A 23,903-nucleotide genomic window follows, 5' to 3' on the forward strand; every position below is an offset into this window, starting at 1 on the left:
GCTTACACTTCACCCACTGGCTTTGCTACCTGGCAAACACAACAGGAGCAGACACATCACAGTCACAAAGACTCCATCAGACACACTCAACTATCTCAGAAGTTACTCTCAGCTTTATGGCACGAAACAGAGCTGGGAGAGCGCTTCACTGTTGTTGACTTTTGTTTGTTTCTTTTTGTGTTTCTCTGACATCTTTGCAACATAATAACACATCACTGTTCCAGTATAAGGACTAGTAACATTAGATGTCTTACAACCTTGCATTGCTATGTCTTAGTTTAAGAATGCATTTCAAATAAACAGAAGCAGTTCAATACTGATGTGGACATCAGTGCCAATATTGGGTCACCGAGTCATTTGGTTTAGTGCTTATGGACACAGCAGCAGAGAAGAAAGTGGCATTAGCACTACGCCATCTGGAAAGAGTTAGCTAGCTGCTGAACGAAGAGAACAGAATGAACAGAAGGCAGCAAAGGCAAAAACAAGCTCTTTAACGTTTCGACTGCACTCTTAGTGAAACGGAGATGAAGCTCTGCTTTGAAAGCACTACACACTCAAATACACGGCCCTTCACTTTGTTTTGGGGTTTTTCTTGGAAGAAAAAGAGATGTTTCTATGTCTGTATTGCACAGGCAGAGTGAAGCTGGACTCCACAGGGGAGCCATGCTTTCTCCAGTCAACAGTCGTTCCACCGTTTCACTCTCACAGTGCTGTAAACCTTAACATAAGTGCACAAGCGTACTCTGATCTCCTCCGCATGATGTTCAGTGCACGACTCTGCTGAACTATGTTAAAGATCACTCATTAGGGAGCAGTATCCCTGCATTTCAGTGTGTCTTCACTAGAAGCTGCTCAGCTGCACTAAAATAATTGTTGCATGTGTAAAATGTCTGCATTGCATTACAGGACTGTTAGCTTTTAATTGTGCAAATGTCATGGACACCACTGTATTATATTGCACATATTCTATCAGATGGTAGAGCAGTGATTAGTACTGTGTGGTCAATGAACATCTCTGTCTGAAATCAACTGAAGACGCTACAGTTGGAAAGGATACAGTGTGCTCAGATCCTTTGTAGATCTTTGTTGTCTTGTGCTCTGTGCCTCTGCTGTAAGCTGGCACTGAAGGAGTTAAGCTCTGTGCAGCGGGTGAACTCAAAGGAACTGCCATTCACGTGGCTAAGCCGCTGTTGCTATGGGAGAGAGGCCAGACAGAGGAGAAAGAAACCCCTCTCTCTCACATTCCCATTTTCTCTCTCACGTTCCCTTTCCCTCCTCCTCTGCTCTCGTTCCCTCTCTTCCAGAGAGCCTGGCTGGCTACAGAACCAAACGGCTAATGAGAGTACACAGCTCTCTCTACTCTGTCCCTTCATTTTTCAAATAACAGCCGCTCGCTCCTTTCTTACAGCTCTCTGAAACATCATCTCTCTCTCCTCCGTCCCTCACTCTGTCTCTCTGAATGCCAGCTAGTGAGTCATGCACCAACAGCAGAGGGCCAGGCTCAGCGTACCAGTGTGTACATCTATCAGTTTCTCTTATTTTCAGGTCCAAATCAAGGAGCTTGTGATCAGAAACATTTCAGCAGCTTACCACAGCCGCTGAAATGTTCACATTTTTCAAAAATACAAACAGATTCATTGCTGAAGAACATGAAGCACAATATGAGTTCAGAAACATGAAGTGTCGCTGCTTCTAAAGAACTAAGAATCGGGAGTCTGGTTCAGCCAATAGCTGATATCAGCCTGTGATTCAAGTATCACACTGTGGTGTACGTGAAAACAGCTGTTTTACCCACTGCTGCACCACCTAATAGAAGAAATCACATTCTATTCACCACCTCTCCCCTACACTCACACACATACATTCATATCTTTTAATGCTACTGACCGTCTGTCATTGGCTCTTTACTGCAAGCATACCTGCTGCTGTTGGTCATGTGCCATACTGTCTGTGTACACAGGCTCTTTTTGAAGACAGACAAACAGTATTTTGATTCTCCTGCATGTCCTGTGCATGCAGCCAACTGTCTTTGACTCTAAATGAAAACAGCAAACGGCAACATCCATAAATGAGATCGTCCAAATGACCTGCACTGTCCCTTTAGTCAGTGCTGCACATATTACACATAACTGTGCATAGGGCTGTTCGATATAACCATATATATCTGATGACGATATAAAAACATCTATCGTTTCATAAACTGTTTACAGCAATATGTTTTCAGTGGCTGTATTCATTAGTTAAAGTTCTCTCTTTCTCTTATATTTAATATAACCACACTACGGACGGACAAGCACCTGTTTTTATGCGTTGTCGTTAGCAACAACGACGGTAACACCATCGCGTGTCCGCTTGTTTATTTTCTACATAAACCTTTCACAATAAAGCTCAAGATCCTGTTGAGACTTTTCAAAATAAACTGAATCACGTGAAAGAGCAGATTATTTACGGATGAGAAGTAAAAAAGACGCCAGGAGCTAAAAAATAAAGCTCAGACTCAAACGTTAGAACAGGCTTTTCCCCGCAGCACGCCGTGTAATAAATACTCACAAAGAAAACGGCGCCGTTACAACTTATGTCTAAAGATGTATCTCCAAAAGTTAATTCTGTTCATCTGGACGAAGTGACGTCTTCAGTCTCAGCTGACTGCAGGTTCCAATCTTATAAACAGGACATGTGCATAATGACTGAAACCAGCCCACTGAAGGAACAATGGGCTGGGAGGTCAGGTCCTTAATCTTAATTATGCAAATTCTCATGACCACTGATCAATGACCACTGATCAATGACCACTGATCAATGGCCATGAGTCCCATTGACAGAGAGTTGGGGAATGGCTGCCTTTGATTTAGTTACCTGGATGATTGAGCAAGCATCAAGATTAAAAATGTATCGTTTCATACATCGGTTAAAACACTCGACTCCAGCTACACGACGCGCAGCTGGAAACACTTCACGCAAGACGAGCTGCCCGAGATTCACAGAATTTACAGAAAATGTTACATTTTTGTGATTTATATGGTTATCGGACGATAGATGTCTTATATCGGGATATGAGATTCTGGTCATATTGCACAGCCCTAGGTGTGCAGAAATCTTTTTGAGCTATTTGATCAAACAGACGGACAGAGGTAAGAGACAAAGAACCGACAGTGGGTTTTGCATTTCCTGCTATAACGTCATTCAGTGGTTAGCATTCAAACTCATTTAATGGTCAAGCGATCAACTTAGATTACACCTCGTCTGCTGGACTATACGTTTATCGCCTGGAAACTGGATCTACACATACAGCTCGGAGGTAAACTGGAGTACAGCACATACAATAACTTCCATCTGGGTATACCCAGCAGTTAAACAAAGAAGTATTCGGTATACTCGTATCACAGCCGGGTCGAGGCAGGAGGAGGTTAACGTGCACCATTTATTCTCCACACTCTGTGCTACCCAAACAGAAGAAACTCAGGTAAAGACTAGGGCTGCCACGATTAGTCGACTAGTCACGATTACGTCGACTATCAAAATCGTCGACGACTGATTTAATAGTCGACGTGTCGTTTGAAGCTTTGTAAGATCACAAAAGACGCAGGAATAAGTAGCAGGATTTAAGAGTGTAATAACGGACTGAAACAGAAGATGGCAGCACTGCATGTACAAGGATGCCAGCTGCCGTTAAACCCCGAAGAAGAAGAAGAAGCAGCTGTGTCCCAGAATTCATAGCGCAGCCCAGCTCAGTTTCCAACAATGGCGGCAGCTAGTTAGTTTTAATATTACTCTTATTATTCTTTCTGGGTCACAAAATAAACGTTTAACATATTTTCAGGCGAGAATGTAGCTGTGTAAACCTCAAATATCTGCTCAGTTTATCAGGACACCACATATTTTCAAAAGCACTCCGACGTTTTCGGAGACGTCTGTTACCCACTAGCTCGATAGTTAGCCGGGGCAAGGCTCACCCAAATCGTTTTCAAACCCACCGCCGTCTGTCGCTACTCAGGTTAAATATATATGAGTCACTTAGATAACTTAAAAATGTTATTGTTTGGCTTTTTTAATATTTTATTTGTTCCTGAGTAAATCAGTTTGTCTGAGATTAAAGTTATAGTTTTTACACAGCTGAATAAACAACTGGTTATCAGAAGTGTGAGATGCTGGAGAATTTACTCCGGTGTCCTGTTATATTTTAGATAGCAAGGAGTTTATTAAACTTCACCGAAACAATCTGCAAATTTCATTAAAATTGAATAAACTATCATCTTGTCTTTATTTTTAGTTAGCACAGACCTTAAACACTTAAAGCTGTAAGCTAATGATAGTGATATAAGAGCAGATGCTGCTGGTGCAATAAGCTGTACTTTTACGTTCAGTGGATGATGATCTGATTAGTCGACTAATCGCAAAAATAATCGGTGACTAGTCGACTATCAAAATAATCGTTTGTGGCAGCCCTAGTAAAGACACACGTGGACGTTCATATACAACAATGAACAATTTAGAACACCAGAATTAACATAAGTGGACTTCATCAGTTAAATAGCTGAGATATAATTATTCCTTAATGGTGGCCTCCCAGCACACAGTGGAGTTTGCACCGTCAGATTAAGCTTTCATTTAAAAATCAACACTGCTGACGTCATCATCCTTGGACACAACCCTGCACTGCAACAAACACATCATGTGGTAGATACATGAAAAACAACTAATTCCACATAAGTAAAGAGAGCATCCAACACATAAAATATAACGGCAGCTTTTTAGAGATGTGATTATTATTGCAATGCTTCTTTAAGTCCAATAAGGGCACCGACCGGAGCCACAGGTGAAGCCAAAAGCAGACTCCATCAGACTAGATGCTCACCATATTATTAAAGGACTATCAGGAGAACATTAATCAGTAATATTAATGTTAGTATAAAGCACACCCCGCTCAGTACAGTGGATCCCCCTGCATGACAAAAACAATCACCAGAACAGACGTGACCAGCATCAGCCTGGCACGGTGCCCCAGTGGGTCTAAGCCATACTGGGAGCACGGTGAGCCCTACCAGGATTAGGCAGGCGATTAAGGTGTTACCTTATTGTTGTTTATAAAAACACATGGTAAGATTTAGAGAAATCAACGAGGTGGTGTGCTTCAGTAACCATGACAGCCAGCATCTATGGTGGTGGTAGTGACAAAACCATAATAGGAGATTTATATTGTTCATCACAGTCTTATCAGGTAGGAATGGTTGGTGTCTTTGCTCACAGAGAACAAAGTGTTCTGTTTAAAATTCATCTACTGAGGCTGCCGGCACGCCAGCTGTCACTCTATGCTTTGTAGTGTCCCACTGGCACAGAGCAACCACGTTTAATATAACGAATCAGTAGATGACAAGATTAAGTGAATTATGTTTCAGGGCCGACTGGTTTCAGCTAGGACAGAAGTCGGGCGCATTATGTAGCGGGTAAGTTGAAGCTCACTGCTCACAGGTAGCAGACAAACAACACTCCACTCACCCTGTGCTCCAAAACTGAAGACGGCAGCAGAAGAAAAGATGAACGCATGCGAGCCACAGTGCCTCCATCAATCCATGTGGGAGATGTTCCAAACTGAATGAGTACAACCTCCTCATTACTGGCTACACAAAAATAGCTTCGCTCACATTCTTTGGTAACAGTCTCGTTAGAGGGCCCAGCCAGTCTCCTGGTTGACTGACAGCAGCGTTCAAAAACACACAGAACAGCTCTGGGCTGGACTGAAATGAGTCTGAAGTGCGACACAAGTCATTTATTGAGTCGAGTTGCTTTTATGAGAGACATCCCATGGTGGCGTTGATCTATACTACTTATTTGGATCCCAGCTATATACAAATTGAAGAAACATTTTAGACATTAAGTCCAGTCAAACCATCTCAGTGTGTAGTATTGCATTACCTCTTTTATGCCAAATCAGCCAAGCGTGAGGACAGAGGTGCTGAAGCAGTCAGACGAGCTCAGGTTTACTCGCTCCTTATGCTTCCTCCCTACATGCTTTACTGAGACACTGACTTTGCTGTGGAAACCCCACAGGTCAGCTCACATGTTTTGATTTATCCGTGACATTGGCCTACACAGTGCATTATGTAGTTTGCTCAAAGCCGTCTACAGAAAAAGATCCTGACTAAACAAAGCTGTTCACGTAGCTGTTGATTCATGCCTACACTGAGAGCTTAGAAGGTTTTCCAAAGAGCTCGGCCACGCACTGTTATCCTCCAAAGGTAACCCACTCACTGAGCTGTGATCCATTACTGAAGCCTTCCCACAGAGTGAAAACAGGGCATGAGGTTAGCTGATATGATGACAGTTTAATACTACTTTGCATTGTGTTTTGATTTAATTGAGTTGAATTATTTGGGGGATGATGATGTGAAATTCAACATGAGGCCAAAATGTAATAAAAACTACACAGTCTGTCTACACACAGAAATTAAATCATGTGAGTGGTTTGTGTGATGCTCATTTATTTTATGAAAAATTAAAATGACTGTCCTTTTTCTTTAGATGTATAATCATTTTCCAGCTCACCACTGTAACGTCGCTGCATCACTCATTACTCACTGTGTTGGGTTTTTAACACAGAAAACCAAAAGATGAGGCATTTACCTTATAGAGCAAACACTCAGTGAGGAAGAGAAGCTTTAATGGAAGAAAGCAGCTCAGACGAACAACTGCAAGGTTTGGAGCGGGCAGATGACACCACCTGATGAAGGCGTAGACACTGATGATAGCAAGTGAGTCAATCTGCAGGACGATGCTTTGGGATCTTCCTTCTATAACTCAGTTATACATGCTCTGCTGTGAGAGCGGAGTACTGGAAGTTTCACTGCTCTGGCTGAAATATTACACAGTCAAAATCCTGATATGGGAGCTGTTTGGTGTGTCCGCCCTCGCACACTGTGCAGAGCACATCGTTCAACTGGACGGTGATTCGGAGAGCTTGGGAATTCTCCAGTAAGGCATGAGAGGTTAGTTATTTCATTCTGTTTAGCTTCATTAGTGCTTTCCTGCTGCACTTTGATGTATTTCTATTTTAAAATGTTGCCGTTAAATGAACTTTTGAGTATTTTCATGATACACAGCTTTACTGTTGCTTTGCCTTACCTCCTGACCATTACTTACACAGGGAAAAGAAATTAGTTTTACTTCTGGTCTGTCAAGAAAGTCCTTGAAAGTGCTCCAGTTCAATTTGTTTAAAAACTGTTTTGGAAACTTGAGCTTTTTTCTAGTTTGACCACATTATCTCAGTAACTAGATTACTTCTTACCACTACAAGCGAGAAAAAACAAAGCGAAGGAGATGGTACAGTGGCGATTTTTGTTCCTTCCACAGATGTTGATGATATTAGGATTCCCAATCATGCCATGATAAAAAAAACTCTGTTATGGTTGCAGTGTGCCTGGGAAAAGAACAACTTAACCCCAGGATATATAGGGGTTAAATTACACCGTAATATTACATGAAATGCTCCTGATCGGACGTTGTGGACCTCTGCTCTGCCCACTGATTGTGCCACCTGGCCCTCTCGTTATGGTGCAGAGTCATTTCTTTGCAAATAAGATGGGTGGAATATCGTACACCCAACCTATTACAGGGAAAAGTCAACCACAGAGTATCAGACTGAAGCTTAGTGCAGCAGAGCACAGTGCACCTGACTCAAACACCCTCTCCAACAAGTCATCATTTAAAAAGTGCTCTACAAACCTTAGCATCAGTTAGCATTACTGCTACCTGATGCATTCTCTCATTTCAGTGCAGCTAGCCATCAATGAAGAATCACTTACTGCTTAATAGACAAAGTGAAAATGGACAGCCTTCCTTTGGTTTTAACATTAAATGTATTGCTGCAGCTAGGAACAATACACAAGGTTATAATACGTTTTAGCATTATACAGTTACACCATGCCACACTAAGAACAGAAGAACAGCCCACTGAGGTCTGACAAGGTCCTGCAGGAAGCTAGAGCAGCTGCTGACTAGAGGAGCCTAATATATTCCCAGGGATATCTAGGAAGCCCGAGAGCCTGTAGAAGACTTTGTGGCTGCTGTATGAAGCAATGAGGTTCAGTGTGTGTGTGTGTGTGTGTGTGTGTGTGTGTGTGTGTGTGTCTGACAGCAATGGGGGAAGGGTGCATCCAGCCATCCCAACTTGGCTTCAGATTACATTTTGTTTCCTTAGGCACCAGAAAACAAACCACTAACATTTGGTGGATCTCGTTACCGCGCTGCACAGACACCTCACAGCTTGGATGTCATATTGCAAAATGTAGCTCAATGCACTGATGCCAACCTAATAAATAAATATAACCATTCTACACATTTCATTTATTTACCTGATTGAACTGAAACGAATGCTATAACTAATGTGAGAAACGTAGTACTACAAGAATATCCTGAAGAATTTGCAGTACATTTAAAGTCTTAACTGTGCTCAGCTAACCTCCCAACAACATCGTTTTTCAGCTTTACATCCTGTGTGGCTCACGAAACAGACACAAGTGCTTCTTTTCTCCCAAATCTTTTTTTAACTATTCAATTATATAATGAAATTTAGAGTATTTGTCGACAGCTCTATGAGAGATTTTTACAGAGCATAAAAGAAATGAGTGCGCGGTGGTGAGAAGCTCGGCCTGAGATAATACAAAGCTTCTTCACAATATTAACAGAAATTTTACAATATTTTTTAACCATGTAACAAAATGAATTGAAGACCATGTGACTCATATGTACAGTCATGTGACTATAATTTGGACTGACCTGTTGAAGAACACATTTTAAGTGAAAACTGAAAAACAGACGAAGCACCGAACAACAATGCAAAGAACTCAAATCCATTGTGTCTTGTACAGAATGATATAGTATATGGGTCTATTTCATGTGGACTAAGCCTACATCTACACAAGAAGCTGACAGCATCTATTCTGCCACATTTATTCCCTCTGTTTCTAAACAATGTTGTTATTCACGACCCAACACACACACTCACACACACTGCAACACCCATGCATGGATTCTGTATGTGGAAGGTTCTTTTCCACTCACAGCCTGTTATTTTCTGCTGATTAGCCACACAGTGATGGACCGAAGGCTACAGCCTTAAAAACAAACTGGCACCAAAGGTTCTACACACACACACACACACACACACACACACACAGTGGATTGTAATGAAAAACAAAAGCTCCTATAGGCAATGACCTGGCTGCCCTGCCCTTTCTATTCACTGTGAATCCAGATGAGTTTGTCAATTTTGTGTCTAATGTGCCAGAGTAGAGCTTTGCTGCTGAGCTTTGCCTTTTCTTTAAGCATGTGTCACTGTCTCTCAAGCAACTGAAAACTATGGGGGCCTATAATGCTGTTTAGACATTGTTTAATATGACTGCTTCACAGATGTTCAGCTCTCGGGTTAATATTTATCATTTTATATCAGTTCCATTTAAACCTGCTACCAGTTTGTGTTTCAGAGTGCTTGCAGAACCAATACTGGCTCAAATGCAGAGGAACTCACAAAAATCATCAATGGAGTAATTTATTTTCATTTTCTGAACTTTATTCTTTTTAAAAATCCTGCCAGAACCAATGGCGTGTCCAGCGGGGTGGCCTGGGGGGGCACAGGCCACCCCCCAAACCAGACTGGCCACCCCAGGTGCCACCCCAAAGGCAAAACAATAAAATTCAATCAAATATCAAATGTCCGATTATGTTTTCACGGTGACGCTCAGATATCCGAGTGTAAGTGAATGCAGCATCGCTTCTGCGCTATGTGCATCACGTTAGCAAAGGTAGGAGAGCCAAGCGCGAAAGATGGCACTGCAGGAAACAATTTTTCGGTGAAAGAAAATGAGGACAGAATAAATGTCCCGGTAAGTAATATTAAGTTTGTTGAGTTTAGTAAACTTCGGTGAAATTAGAATACCAAGGAAAAAATAACACTTAAAGAATTATTGCAGCTGTGGAATATTTCAGACAGTATGCTACTGAGGGCAGCTAACATAAGAGTTATGAGTTATAAGATATAATCTAAGTCGTAACATTGCTGTATAGAGCTGCAGATTTGGTTGCAGGTTAACATAGCTGGACTGGCCATCGGGAATACCGGGCATGTGCCCGGTGACTTATTTTATTTTATTTTTTGTAATGGCATGAACAATGAGAGGTGGTGGATTGGCCAGATGCAGGTCGATGTGTAGAAATAACTCCGTTGTTTGGTGGTGGCTATGACGGGGCTTCCACAGAGGCAACAGGTGGATGAGGGAAGGGGAGGCAGGAGGAGAGACCCGAGGCAGCCACCAGTCCGAGTGTCAGGTGAACTGAACTTCAGGTAAGAAGTTATGAGCTGCAGTCTATCTGGGTCAGATATAAACCACGTTTAGGTGGAGTTTATTTTCATGTTGCTGACTTTTTACTGTCAGTTGCAATAACTCATACTGCGTTCTAGCCAGCTTGACGGAGTTTTTATACAGCTGGGTGGGTGCTATGATGTTACTGATAGTGAACTTTATTTTATTCATAAGGTTAGTTAGTAGAGTTGCCAACGGCTCCTTAAAAAAATGGAATGGTCCCTCATTCAGAGAAAATATTACGCGTTTCGTATTGAGCTGAGAAGAGATGCAGTTTGTCCCGGACTTCAGCTAGAATGGAAAAAAGACACAAAGCTGGATTTATTCTGTCTTTATGCTGCACAGCTGCCTCTTCTTCTCTCATTCTCTCCCCCTCCCTCTCCTGTTGCTACTTCAATCATGAAACTGATCAATGATCAGCTGATCGGCTTTTCTCTCTTGTTTGTTTATCGCCCACTTTGCGCCAGATGTCGCGCTAAACAACAGCAGCACGTTTAAGCTTGATCAGCTGTTGTTAGAATGTATTTAATATTAATTTCTAGTATCAGCTGATGTTTGCTGGAGCCACAGCTGTAAAGCTGCTGGTCATGATGTCGGTTTGGATATGTGGTGAGAGGGAAACATGAAGATGAAACCAGGAGATGTCCTTACTGAATCATCAGAGCTGAACAGGTGATGGAGAAACAGGTTTACCTTTTAGGTGACATGAATGAGTTGAAGTTATGAACTGTTTCTGAGAGATAAATAACACCAGGATCCTTTTTTATGTAGCTGACAGCTGGTAACTGTGCAGGGGCGGGTCTAGCAAAGTGTTGCCAGGGGGCAGGTAGGGCATTAACAGGGAAAGGTGGGCACAAAGAAATACTTTTCTTTCTTATTCTCATTTAAAATACCTAGTTTTTATTAAATAATTATCTAAATCTTACAACCAAAGTTTTTATCTGACGTAAAATGTATAGAAATCATACATATACCAAAAAGACTGTACATCACTGTCACAACAGCGTTTGTTTTCATTCAAAGGCTTTATGGCTTTAATACCTGGTGGGTCGGTCTGTAGTAAAAATGCCCAATTTTTTTTGTCCCAGTCCAGCCCTGCAGGTTAATACTGGCAGTGTCACCATGCCAGCTGACTGTATTTTATCATCAGCCAGTGTTGTTCTTTATCAATATTACCAAAGTTTACCATAAGGCAGCATAGAAAGTATTTACTTGCTTTCAGGTTTTATTCAAATGTTAGTCTTTTCATTTGTTTCCCCACTTTTTTCCTGTTTCAAAATCAAACACCAGTTTGTGAGAAGATTATCTTCTTTTTTTAACAGGCAGATAAAGTTTTGCATTGGCTAATTTGTCAGTTGTTTGTTACAAATGTTCGTATTTTAATTTTCAAAAATGTTTTTGCCCAAAACATATGTGCACTACATGTCAGTAAAAATGCTATGCAAATATTGATGTCCTTGAATGCTGAGTAAACACTGACAAAGCACTGATTGTATCTCTTGTACTTTATCAACGCAGTATCTAAAAACTTTGCACCGTAGTGGTTAAAATCTCATTCTAATAAGAGTTAAAAGTGCATTTGGTTATTAGGTTTATAGGATTATTGAATTATGGTTAAGGGTTGGTAGAATTTTTTTTTTAAACATTATCTGCCAATTAAATCTGCCACCCTTCTCCAAATCTGTGCCCCTACCTGGCCCCCCCAACAAAAATTTTCTAGACACGCCACTGGCCAGAACCGAAGCAGAGCTAATTAAAATGACTTTAGGCTTCTCAGGTGGCAAACACCTAGTGACACTGCAAATAGATTAGGAAGTAACAAGAGCCTGACATGATATGACATGAGATGGAAAATAAACACACGTAGACTGAATCTAACCCTGCGGCTACTCATTAAATATCATTATAAGCAGAACCAACTGTATCAAACTAAACTGTTATTTCATCAAAACAGATACATTGTATCTTATTAACTAACAGTTATGACATTCTGTGTAACAGGATTAAGATTTAGTTACAATGTATTTGTAAGCCTGCTCCTGGGCAAAAAGACGCTCGTGAAGAGATAAACAAACACCTCTGGCAAGGGTCACTCTGACCAGGAGAGGAGTGAACAATGGTTCATGTCACGTTATGTCAAGCTCACTGAGATGAATGAGGCCTACAGGTTGTAGTCCAACATAATGAAGTCATAGTTAAACTGCAGGACACTGAGAAGCAATCAGTGTTACTTGTTTATTTGTCAGAAAGTACTTTGAAAACAAATGATTTGAAGACAAACAGAAAACAGCGTTTAATCCATCCATCCATTCGCTTCCACTTATCCTTTTCAGGGTCGCGGGGGGCGCTGGAGCCTATCCCAGCTGTCATAGGGCGGTACACCCTGGACAGGTCGCCAGTCTTTCGCAGGGCCAACACACAGGGACAGACAACCATTCGCACTCACATTCACTCGCACATTCACACCTAGTGGCAATTTGGATAAATCAATTAACCTATCCCCACAAGCTGCATGTCTTTGGACGGTGGGAGGAAGCCGGAGTACCCGGAGGGAACCCACGCAAACACGGGGAGAACATGCAAACTCCACACAGAAAGACCCCGGCCTGATGGTGGAATTGAACTCAGGACCTTCTTGCTGTGCGGCAACAGTGCTAACCACCGTGCTGCGTTTAATTCAGTGTTATTTATATAGGACCAAATCACTACACTCAAGGTAGGACTGGGTTAACATGAGGAAAATCTAATATCATGATATTTTTTTGGGCTATATCACAATAAACGACATATATCACGATATGTTTACAACCTCCAAAGCCAAATGTTATTTTGAACCATACACCGTTCAACATTTTTTTTCAACATCATCATGAATTCATGAGACAAAATAAAAACTGAAAGTAGGAGTAATAACGGAGTAATAACGGAGTAATAATGCCTTCGCAGCGTGTGGGAGAGGAAAACCTCATATGCAGACAGCTTAATATTTCTATGGCAATTTATACTCAACATGGCTTTATCATAACCATTAACCATCGTACATGCAAAAACTAGCAATACATCGAGTATATTCGATATATCGCCCACGCCTGACTGAAGATGTTTTATATTAAAGGTAAAACAGGTTCTGCCACTTTACTTGATATACAGCTTAGCCAGATGTCAAATTTAAGATCTTAAATAATTTTGACATAATAAAATCTCTGTCAGACACAGTCCACAGCATTTCATGGCTCTTTGAATTTTGAATATTAACCTGGTAAAATCACACAAAGACAATTATGATTATTTCCATGCTCACTGACTCAATCCACGAGTGTTAGAGTGAAAAATGCAGAAGTCAAAATACCAACGAGTTTCACTTTTTTGTTTTCTCATGTCATACCTGGGAAAACTCTACATTAACTCAATCAACCCTGATAATATAGCTTAGAAGACCTTTATAAACAACCAGTTACCAACAATGACCTCCAAAGCACCCTGTACCAACCCTTGAGTAAACACACAGGGTATATGGTCACTTAATTCGGAGCTCTTCATATTTACACACAATTGTTAAACTGTCTTATGCAAAATGAACTCTAGAAACTGTGAGTAGCCAACATGGTTGGCTAACCATGCAACCAAATGAATACGATATGAATACGTCTGACCGATCACATCTCAGTGCATCAACGCTGTCTGTGATCAGGTCACACGGACCGCACTGCAACAATCAGAGAAACAACATATTTTCTTTCTTTTTCCAAATCAAGTAATAAGCTCTTCCACTCCATATAAGAGTTAAATAGGGCTGTGCGATATGTCCAGAATCTCATATCCCGATATAAGACGTCTATCGTCCGATAACGATATAAATCACAAAAATGTAACATTTTCTGTAAATTCTGTGAATCTCGGGCAGCTCGACTTGTGTGAAGTGTTTCCTGTTGTGCGTCGTGTAGCTGGAGTCGAGTGTTTTAACCGATGTATGAAACTATACATTTTTAGACATAAGTTGTAACTTTCTAACGTTTGAGTCTAAGGTTTATTTTTTAGCACCTGGCTTGTCTTTTTTAATTCTCATCTGTAAATAATCTGCTCTTTCGCGTGATTCAGTTTATTTTGAAACGTCTCAACAGGATCTTGAGCTTTATTGTGAAACATAAACAAGCGGACACGCGATGGTGTTACCGTCGTTGTTGCTAACGACAACACATAAAAACAGGCGCTTGTCCGTCTGTAGTGTGGTTATATTAAATATAAGAGAAAGAGAGAACTTTAAGAAATTGAAGAAGAAGCCACTACAGCGACCATCAGAACCATGAACAAATATTGCTGTAAACAGTTTATTTTGCGACACCACCAAATAAACGATAGCGTAAAATGAAACGATAGATGTTTTTATATCGTCATCCGATATATATCGATATATCGAACAGCCCTAGAATTAAATGCAACTTTAAGACAGTGAAACCAAGAGGATCGTCTTTACAGGAATTCTTAAGTGCTGTTCTGTCCAACGGATTTTTGATACACACTCATTGATTTCTACTTCAGCCACAAACGTGAAAAACATTAAGGGGCGTTCTCTTTTTTCTACATTTGTATCTGCTGAGTAATAAATCTCAGTGAGCATTAACAGTAAATATGAACTTTTGGCCTATCTGATCAGAGACACTTGACAAAGGCCTGGCAACCTGGCTTGACACACTTCCTCTAATCTACTCTCAAATCCCTCTCCACTGTATTCACTCTGATAGTTAAGCCCCTTGCTAATGAGACTGTGCCACACTGTATGGAATTAAAGTAGAACACTACTCCATGCCTAAGTTACATCACAGACAAGGACCAGCTCTACTGGGCATTAGTAATCTGGGGACACGGCTGTTGTCCAGTACAAAGAAGCACATGTCTGATCTAGTGAAGGCACCAACAATGTTTTGTTATGAAACTGTAATTAATTCATGAAAGATAACCACCCATGCCAGCCTGATACTTTGATTATATGAATAACAGAAAGCAAGGAAGGTGTGACAACACAAATTCGTCCACTCTCTAATCAAAAAGACATCAGTATTAATCAGTTGCATCTATGGTCTGCCAAGGACTAAGAACACTGAAAAAAAAAACGTTTAAGCTTCAAAATCGTTGGAAAATATGCAAGAAATTAACTTGACAAATAAAATCATACACAAAGAATAAATCCGCCACAGAGCTCTGTGACAATCACATGATTAAATTCGCCATAAGCTTTAAAGCCAGACGCTTTACTGCTCTCAAAAAAGGGAACATATAGACAAAGACAACAGGCTAAAGCATCAAATCAGAGCTGGGCTGGGGCTTCTGCCAGTTATCTGCATAGGCAGTCAAAAAAGACTGAACAAAAGAAAAGGGGAGAATGCACTATACACTGCGTTCGCCAGCCAAGGGCTTGTCAGGGCAAATATTTCATTGTTTGCTGGCTTTGGCACGTTAGCCCGTTATAAAAAATGCCTCTTTATAGGAAGGAGGGGTCGTGTATTTACTGCCCGGCTACTATTACGAATGCAATTATTACACGTGAAGCGGGAAACGTATGGGCACCTGCGTGACAGGAGCGTGACAGAAGGTCCTTTTTGAAAATGCAAACCATATATTTTACTTGAAGACAAAATGGCCTTTGTTCAGCCTGCAGCGAGCCTCTTCTGTTGTGTGTTTGGAAATCCTAGCATTCCCGCACCCGTGCGCAAGTCCGAGTGGCCACAAGAAATGCCCTAATAACACGGACGGAGACTAGTAACCACGAAGTAATAACGACTATTTAACGTCTGTGGAAAGCCAACTTGACACGCGTCAGCTGATCTGCAGTGTAAAGCAGGGACTCAAATTCCTACACATGCTTTTCTCCAATGACAACATGAGCCATTCACGTGTCACTCGGTGCTTCGCATTGATTATGTGTCAATCGACCCTTACAATATCCCTCAGGCTGGCAGAGGCACACCGCGCTTCAAATGATCTGGGCACTAACTGAATAACCAGCCCACTTAAATCAGTCTGAGCCACAGCGCGTGCCTAATGGAAGACACAAGTTGGAGGATTTCATGTAAATAAGCGCAGAACTTAGACCTGAACTAACCGTTTGCTTTCCAAGCTACCACGCATTGACTCGCAGGCTTAAGCGGTCCGAAAACTAGCCAAACTCACACGTAAACAATGCAACATATTCTACTAATCAGGTGTGCATACACACCACAGACTCCTGCGTCCGAAGAGTCGCAGCGACCGAAAAGAAAGCCGCAAAATAATTTCCGCCTGGCAAGCCTACAACAGTGCCTCGCTGGCTAGCCACCAACCACAGAGATTTTCCCGTTTGCTTTGCATGTAACAGACAACTACGAGGACAAAGTCAGCATTTTCCTTACCGTCAGCTCGGCATTGTCGCTGTCACGATGGTTGACGGCCCGTATAACCCCGGACCTCCACGGCCACCGACCAATGTCGCCGATTTCAGGCGGCTCGTCACCGCTGACACAGAGGAACCGCTTCCCGACCAGCTCCGGCCGAGCCTCGACTGCCATGGCCCTTTGCTGGTCAAACCCCCCCACCCCCCCCGGAATAAACTTCCCAACAACGACGCCCTTGCAGACCTGTAACTTACGACATTAAAACAGCTCTAAATAATCCAACGGATGGGAGGAAAAGGAAAAAAAGAAAAGTTGGCCTTGCTGAAAGATGAAAAACCGACCCGGGGGATTTAAACGTGTAGCAGTCTCCACCCGTTCAAGCGTCAGTCGCCTTTTCTCTCCACTTGAAAAAACGGTGGAACATTGAACCGCAGCACAGCCGCCATCCATTGGTGTTTCTCCGCTGATCCCTAGACATTCACAAACCGCAGCACGCTGGTGTCCCTCCGCTCCGTCGAATAATTGGTACTATTTTTGCTAATACTACACCGACTATTACCGCCACGAGTCGAGGCTAATATAATGAACGGCTAATGTTCAAATTCCTTGTTATGCTCCCGCTCTGTTAGCGGGACTGCACTTCTATTTCTGCCATCACAAGCAGCATTAATATAGGAAGGTAACAATTCTGGAGGAAATTATGTTTATATCATCTATATTTTGTTTAATATGTTGTTTATATTAATATATATTATAAATAATGTAATCATTTATCCATTCTACTAAAGGTATACGTTTTTCATCACTATCCCAGTATGAAAGTTGGGGTTTTTTGGTGCGTGTGTGTGTGAGAGAGAGAGTTTTTTTTTTCTTTTTTCTTGCAAAATTACTATTAATCTCTACTCTTTAATGGCTACAAAGAACATACCCAGTGTGCTTGGGGGGTCTCAACAACAACAGTCTGCCTCAAGCTGCTTTATGTTGTAAGGTAAAGATCCTACAATAATACAGCGAATACCCCAACATTTAGTTGACTCCTTATGAGCAAGCACTTTGGTGACAGCGGGAAGGACAAACTTCCTTGTAACAAGAAGAAACCTCCAGCAGAACCAGGCTCAGGGACTGACGGGAAAAAGACACACAACTAGAGATTATTAATAACTAATAATTACATGCAGAATGGTGTACAAACACACATAAAGGTGAGTCAAGAAGAAACACTTAAGGAAGGATTAAGGGTCATCCTTATAATATTCTTTGTCAAAAAGGAAAGTTTGAAGCCTGATCTTGAAAGTAGAGATAGTGTCTGTCTCCTGAATCCAAACTGGAAGCTGGTTCCACAGAAGAGGGGCCTGAAAACTGAAGGCTCTGCCTCCCATTCTACTTTTAAATACTCTAGGAACAACAAGTAGGCCTGCAGAGCGAGAGCGAAGTGCTCTAATAGGCTGATATGGTACTACAAGGTCATTAAGATAAGATGGGGCCTGATTATTTAAGACCTTTTATGTAATAATAAGGGTTTTTAATTCAATTTTGGATTTAACAGAGAGCCAATGAAGGGACACCAGTGAAATATACTCTCTCTTTTTAGTCCCTGTCAGTACTCTTGTTGAAGCATTTTCAGGCACTTAGCCTATTCATAGGTTTACAGTTTTTAATGTTGAAGCATTAATAAATGATAGGGCTTCTCTGAACAGTCTTGTTGCAATGGGGTCTAAAACACACATTGATTGTTTGGAGGAAGTAATTACTGAAGGTGAACTCACAAAGATCAATTGGACAACAAAAGTCTAAATAAATATCAATGGTATTGCGCTGTGGAGATGTAATACTTCACAATGTATGACTAGCCGAGTAATTGTTGTTGTTGTCACTGGTCGGATTTACTTGTTTAATCTAATTGTTATGTTTTTATGTGATGCCCAATGTCAGTAAATTATTGTGTCCTGAATGTTATGCATCCATCCGCCACCAGGTGGTGCGTTGTTGTTTGGGGGAGTCTTGTATCTCAGTCCGATCTTCTTGTTAACACAATTAGACTGAGATACAAGCAGTGGAAATTTTCTCAGAAAGGTGGATGGGCTCTGCCTTAGCGATAGGGTGAGGACTTCAGTCAGTCAGGAGGTGTTCAGAGCAGTGCTGCTACTCCACATCGAAAGGAGACAGCTAAGGCTGTCGCCTCCTGGGCTAGGTGTTTTGGCTGGGCATGTCTTTCCAGGAGCAGGCCCAGGGTATACCTGGAGACATCAGATAGAAACTCTGATTAAGGTCCAGGAGGACGACAAATATCAACAAATACAATTAAAACACTTTCTGGGTCTTTGGTTGATTGATAACCTCGAGTGGAAGATTGTTGCCACTCACCCGCCTCAACTTGAGCTTCAAGGATTCTAACAGTTAGTATGACTCGGGTGTTGATTCATTTAAACTAAGATAATCCACCTGCTGTAACCAGGTGTCCGTAAGGCAGAGTACATCAATACGTTGATGAATTATTAATTCATGTACCAATAGGAACTTAAGAGAGAAACTTAATAATCTGCATTTCACTGTTTTACTCTTTGGTGCAGTTGTAATTCAGTTGAAATTAATTCATTTATATAGCGCCAAATCACAACAACAGTTGCGTCAAGGCGCTTTATACTATAAGGTAGACCATACAATAACACGGTAGGCCCCGCAATAGTTGTAGATACCACATTGTTCTTTCTTTGGGACTTTTTGTTGTCTTTTGGTGGTCTGGAGCTGACGCAGTCAGGTCACCTACTAATCGGAAGGTTGGTGGTTTGATCCCTGTCTGCTCCAGACTGTGCACTGTATGAACACTGAGTTCTCAGAGTAGAAAAGCACTATATAAGAACCAATCCATTTACCAGACTGAAACTCTGCTTCCTGGTCTCAACTCTGGATAGTTTGGGGGGTTTGACCAGATTCCTAGAAAAGAGATTAGCTCCATCCAAGGATTGGATGTTGTAGCTCCTAACAAGACCAGGTATTCCCCAGAAAGTCTTCCAATTATCTATAAAGCCCACATTATTTTTTGGAACCGTTCAGACAACCAGCAATTTAAGAAGGACATGTGGCTAAACACATCACTCCTGGTCCAATTAGTGGGAACCAGAGAAAACTACCTAGTACAACATTGTTTTGACTGTTACATACTGATTCAATTCAAATTTTAGTGACCTCTTATTGATGTAGCTGACTGGTATTACTGCCAATGGGAGTTATAGTTTTACAGAATTTATGTTTATCCTTAGCCAACAGTTTCAGAGCTCCTGCGATGTCACCTGCTTTGGCCACTGGAAGATACTTCACTATGGTTGTTGGTGTCAGCTTCATGTCCAAAAACAGAATCAGCAATAGCCAGAGTTTGTTTGGTGTTGTTTATTGGGTTGGATGATTGAAGTCCTAAGAAACATGACATTTTGGCAATTTAACAATTTATTCATTTAACAAACACAGGCCATAGAACCATGTGGAAGGACGATACACAGCCACAGCAGGCTGGCACTTCCTTCTCATGCTAGTCACCACTTGGTCACACACTGCTGTGGGCATTCCATTCTTCAATGTCACAAGTCAGCCAATGTGAATATATTGGTCACTCTGGCATGAACAGCACGGCCAAGTTGATCCCACAGGTGTTTGGTGGGATTGAGGTCAGGACTGCAGGCAGGCCATTCCATTCTCTCCACTCCCAAATTCTGGATGTAGTCTCTAATAAACCCCATTCTCTGGGGAATTAACATTGTCATTTTAGAGGATAGAGTCCAGGCTCAGACTGTGGAGATATGGCATTGCTGTTATGGTAAGCTGTTTGGCAGGCAGGGGTTGGACCCAAACGCAGGACTCTGAGACGGAGAACTTAACTTAAAGCAGCAGCTTTTATTTGCTGGCAAAAATGAACCTAGAAACAAAATACATGAACAATAAAAGATAAATAAAAATTCAAACTTGGACTAATGAGCTAAACTTGGGAGATGAGACGAGCACCGACAACTAATGCAGAGAATACTGCAGCTTGGATTTGCAGAACACCAGCTTGAAGTTGCCCAGTGGCATGGGCCCTATCCACATCAACCAAATGTGGCATGCACCAGCAGATGCCAAATGACTGCTGTAGCATTATTGTAAGCACCTAGGATATCAGAGTCAGTGGCACCAAATCATAACAACAGTCGCCTCAAGGCGCTTTATATTGCACAGTAGATTGTACAATAATACATACAGAGAAAAACCAACAATCATATGACCCCTATGAGCAGCACTTTGGTGACAGTGGGAAGGAAAAACTCCCTTTTAACAGGAAGAAACCTCCAGCAGAACCAGGCTCAGGGAGGGGCGGGGCCATCTGCTGCGATTGGTTGGGGTGAGAGAAGGAAGACGGGATAAAGACATGCTGTGGAAGAGAGACAGAGGTTAATAACAGATATGATTCAATGCAGAGAGGTCTGTTAACACATAGTGAGTGAGAAAGGTGACTGAAGAAGAAACACGCAGCCTACGTCTATTGCAGCATAACTAAGGGAGGATTCAGGGTCACCTGGTCCAGCCCTAACTATATGCTTTAGCAAAAAGGAAAGTTTGAAGCCTAATCTTGAAAGTAGAGCTAGTGTCTGTCTCCTGAATCCAAACTGGAAGCTGGTTCCACAGAAGAGGGGCCTGAAAACTGAAGGCTCTGCCTCCCATTCTACTTTTAAATACTCTAGGAACAACAAGTAGGCCTGCAGAGCGAGAGCGAAGTGCTCTAATAGGGTGATATGGTACTACAAGGTCATTAAGATAAGATGGGGCCTGATTATTTAAGAGCTTGTATGTGAGGAGCAGGATTTTGAATTCTGGATTTAACAGGAAGCCAAAACAGGAGAAATCTGCTCTCTCTTTCTAGTCCCTGTCAGGACTCTTGCTGCAGCATTTTGGATTAGCTGAAGTCTTTTCAGGGAGTTTTTAGGACATCCTGATAATAATGAATTACAGTCGTCCAGCCTGGAAGTAATAAATGCATGAACTAGTTTTTCAGCGTCACTCTGAGACAGGATATTTCTAACTTTAGAGATGTTGCACAAATGGAAGAAAGCAGTCTTACATATTTGTTTAATATGTGCATTGAAGGACATGTCCTGGTCAAAAATGACTCCAAGGTTCCTCACAGTGTTACTGGAGGCCAAGGTAATGCCATCCAGAGTAAGAATCTGGTTAGATACCATATTTCTAAGATTTTCAGGGCCGAGTACAATAACCTCAGTTTGATCTGAATTAAGAAGCAGAAAATTAGCAGCCATCCAGGTCTTTATGTCTTTAAGACATTCCTGCAGTTTAACTCATTGGTGTGTGTTATCTGGCTTCATGGACAGATAGAGCTGGGTGTCATCTGCATAGCAGTGTAAATGTATGCTATGTCTTCTAATGATGCTGCCTAAGGGAAGCATGTATAATGTAAACAGAATTGGTCCTAGCACTGAACCCTGTGGAACTCCATAATTAACCTCAGTGTGTGAAGAGGACTCTCCATTTACATGCACAAACTGGAGTCTATTAGATAGATATGATACAAACCACTGCAGCGCAGTTGTTAAGCTGAAGGAGCGGACTCTATGGCAGAACACACAGAGATGTAAGAAGTGCAAAAGGTGCTTTTTATTTACAGTGCCCGGAGTATTTACATAGGCTGGGAGGTTGTAAAATAAACGAGGGAAAACCAGGGAAGGAAGCTGACACGCATTCGGAGTGAACGGGGAAATCAGCGCACACAGGGTGGATCTACGGGAAAAAGGGAAACGAAGTTTTAGGGGAAGACACCAAACAATCGATAGCAAACGGCAACAGGCATGGGGAGAGTTGGGGAGCTCACTTGTCACACCGAAAATCTCCGGGATGCAGAGGTAGATCTCAAGGTTGAGCTCCATAGAAATCCAGGAAATGCGGCTTCACCAGCACCTGGCAGGCAGGCGGGTGATGGGTCCAGCTAAGGATACAGGAATGCGGATAAGCAGACCAAATCCAAAACATGGGTTTGCCGTAGTGCACGCCGCAGAGCTCAATCAACACATTAAAACTCAGGGAGGCGACAACATTCCGACACCAGGCGTCCGTCGCGCTGCTCCTTAAGAACGCGCTATCAAATGACGTCTGATGTACCGCTGGTGTGCCAGCATCCTGTGACACACCGCCCCAACTACCTGTGCTGAAAAAGGAAGCAAAACCCATGAAACCACACCAGAGAGACCCCACCAACTCCTAATAGCAGTACCTGTAATACCTACAGCATGTTCTAATCGCTCTAATAGGATATTATGGTCGACAGTATCGAACGCTGCACTGAGGTCTAGCAGGACAAGCACAGAGATGAGTCCACTGTCAGAGGCCATAAGAAGATCATTTGTAACCTTCACTAAAGCTGTTTCTGTGCTGCAGGCATGTGCAGGCAAGGATGTTTGATATAAAAGGAAGGTTGGAGATTGGCCTATAATTAGCTAAGACTGCTGGGTCTAGGGATGCTTTTTGAGTAAAGGTTTAACTACAGCCAGCTTGAAGGCCTGTGGTACGTAGCTGATTATTAGAGATAGGTTGATCATATTTAAGATTGAAGCATTAAAATGGTAGAAGTTAACTCAGAAAGATCAATGGGAGAAAAAGACTAAATGAATATCAATGGTAATGAAAGTAGCTGTAGATAATGTTACATCTGTGAGATGATTATGAGTTATTTTTCTGTAATGGTTAAAATATCTATCTATCTATCTATCTATCTATCTATCTATCTATCTATCTATCTATCTATCTATCTATCTATCTATCTATCTATCTATCTATCTATCTATCTATCTATCTATCTATCTATCTATCTATCTATCTATCTATCTATCTATCTATCTATCTATCTATCTATCTCAATCAGAATTTAAAATGCAGCTGGCATGTTTGATCTCTCTCCTGTGTGGTTTACTCCACGTCTTCCATCGACTTACTATAAACAAGCAAGACTAAAAAAGGAGCAGTGAAGGCAAGAGGAGGAGAATAGGGCAGAGCAAAGCAGAATGAGAGAGGGAAGGTCTGTGTGAGTCTCCTACTCATGTGTAGCCCTGTCCAGGATTGCGCATTTGTCTGCTTTTGCGTTCATGTGCTTACGTCTCAATGGAGTGGAGTGGAGGCATCTTACAGTTTTTCTCAGTCGCTT

At 41.8% G+C, this 23,903-nt stretch overlaps 1 protein-coding gene across 2 annotated transcripts in view; it reads right to left on the bottom strand.

Moving 5' to 3' along the window:
* LOC146662892 (jumonji domain-containing protein 1C-like) overlaps positions 1–17,208 on the bottom strand; it is a 119,755-nt gene extending 102,547 nt beyond the window's left edge. For both annotated transcript variants that reach the window (XM_085415464.1, XM_085415462.1), the window contains exon 1: positions 16,742–17,208. In XM_085415464.1, the coding sequence (XP_085271590.1) occupies positions 16,742–16,897 (156 nt within the window). In that variant the 5' untranslated portion in view covers positions 16,898–17,208. The remainder of the gene's footprint in view (positions 1–16,741) is intronic.
* Positions 17,209–23,903: the final 6,695 nt, after the last annotated feature.

The sequence above is a fragment of the Rhamphochromis longiceps genome, linkage group LG8 (genome assembly GCF_057381845.1).
Source record: "Rhamphochromis longiceps isolate RC_006_pf linkage group LG8, R_longiceps_female_GT1.1, whole genome shotgun sequence".
NCBI lineage: Eukaryota > Metazoa > Chordata > Actinopteri > Cichliformes > Cichlidae > Rhamphochromis > Rhamphochromis longiceps.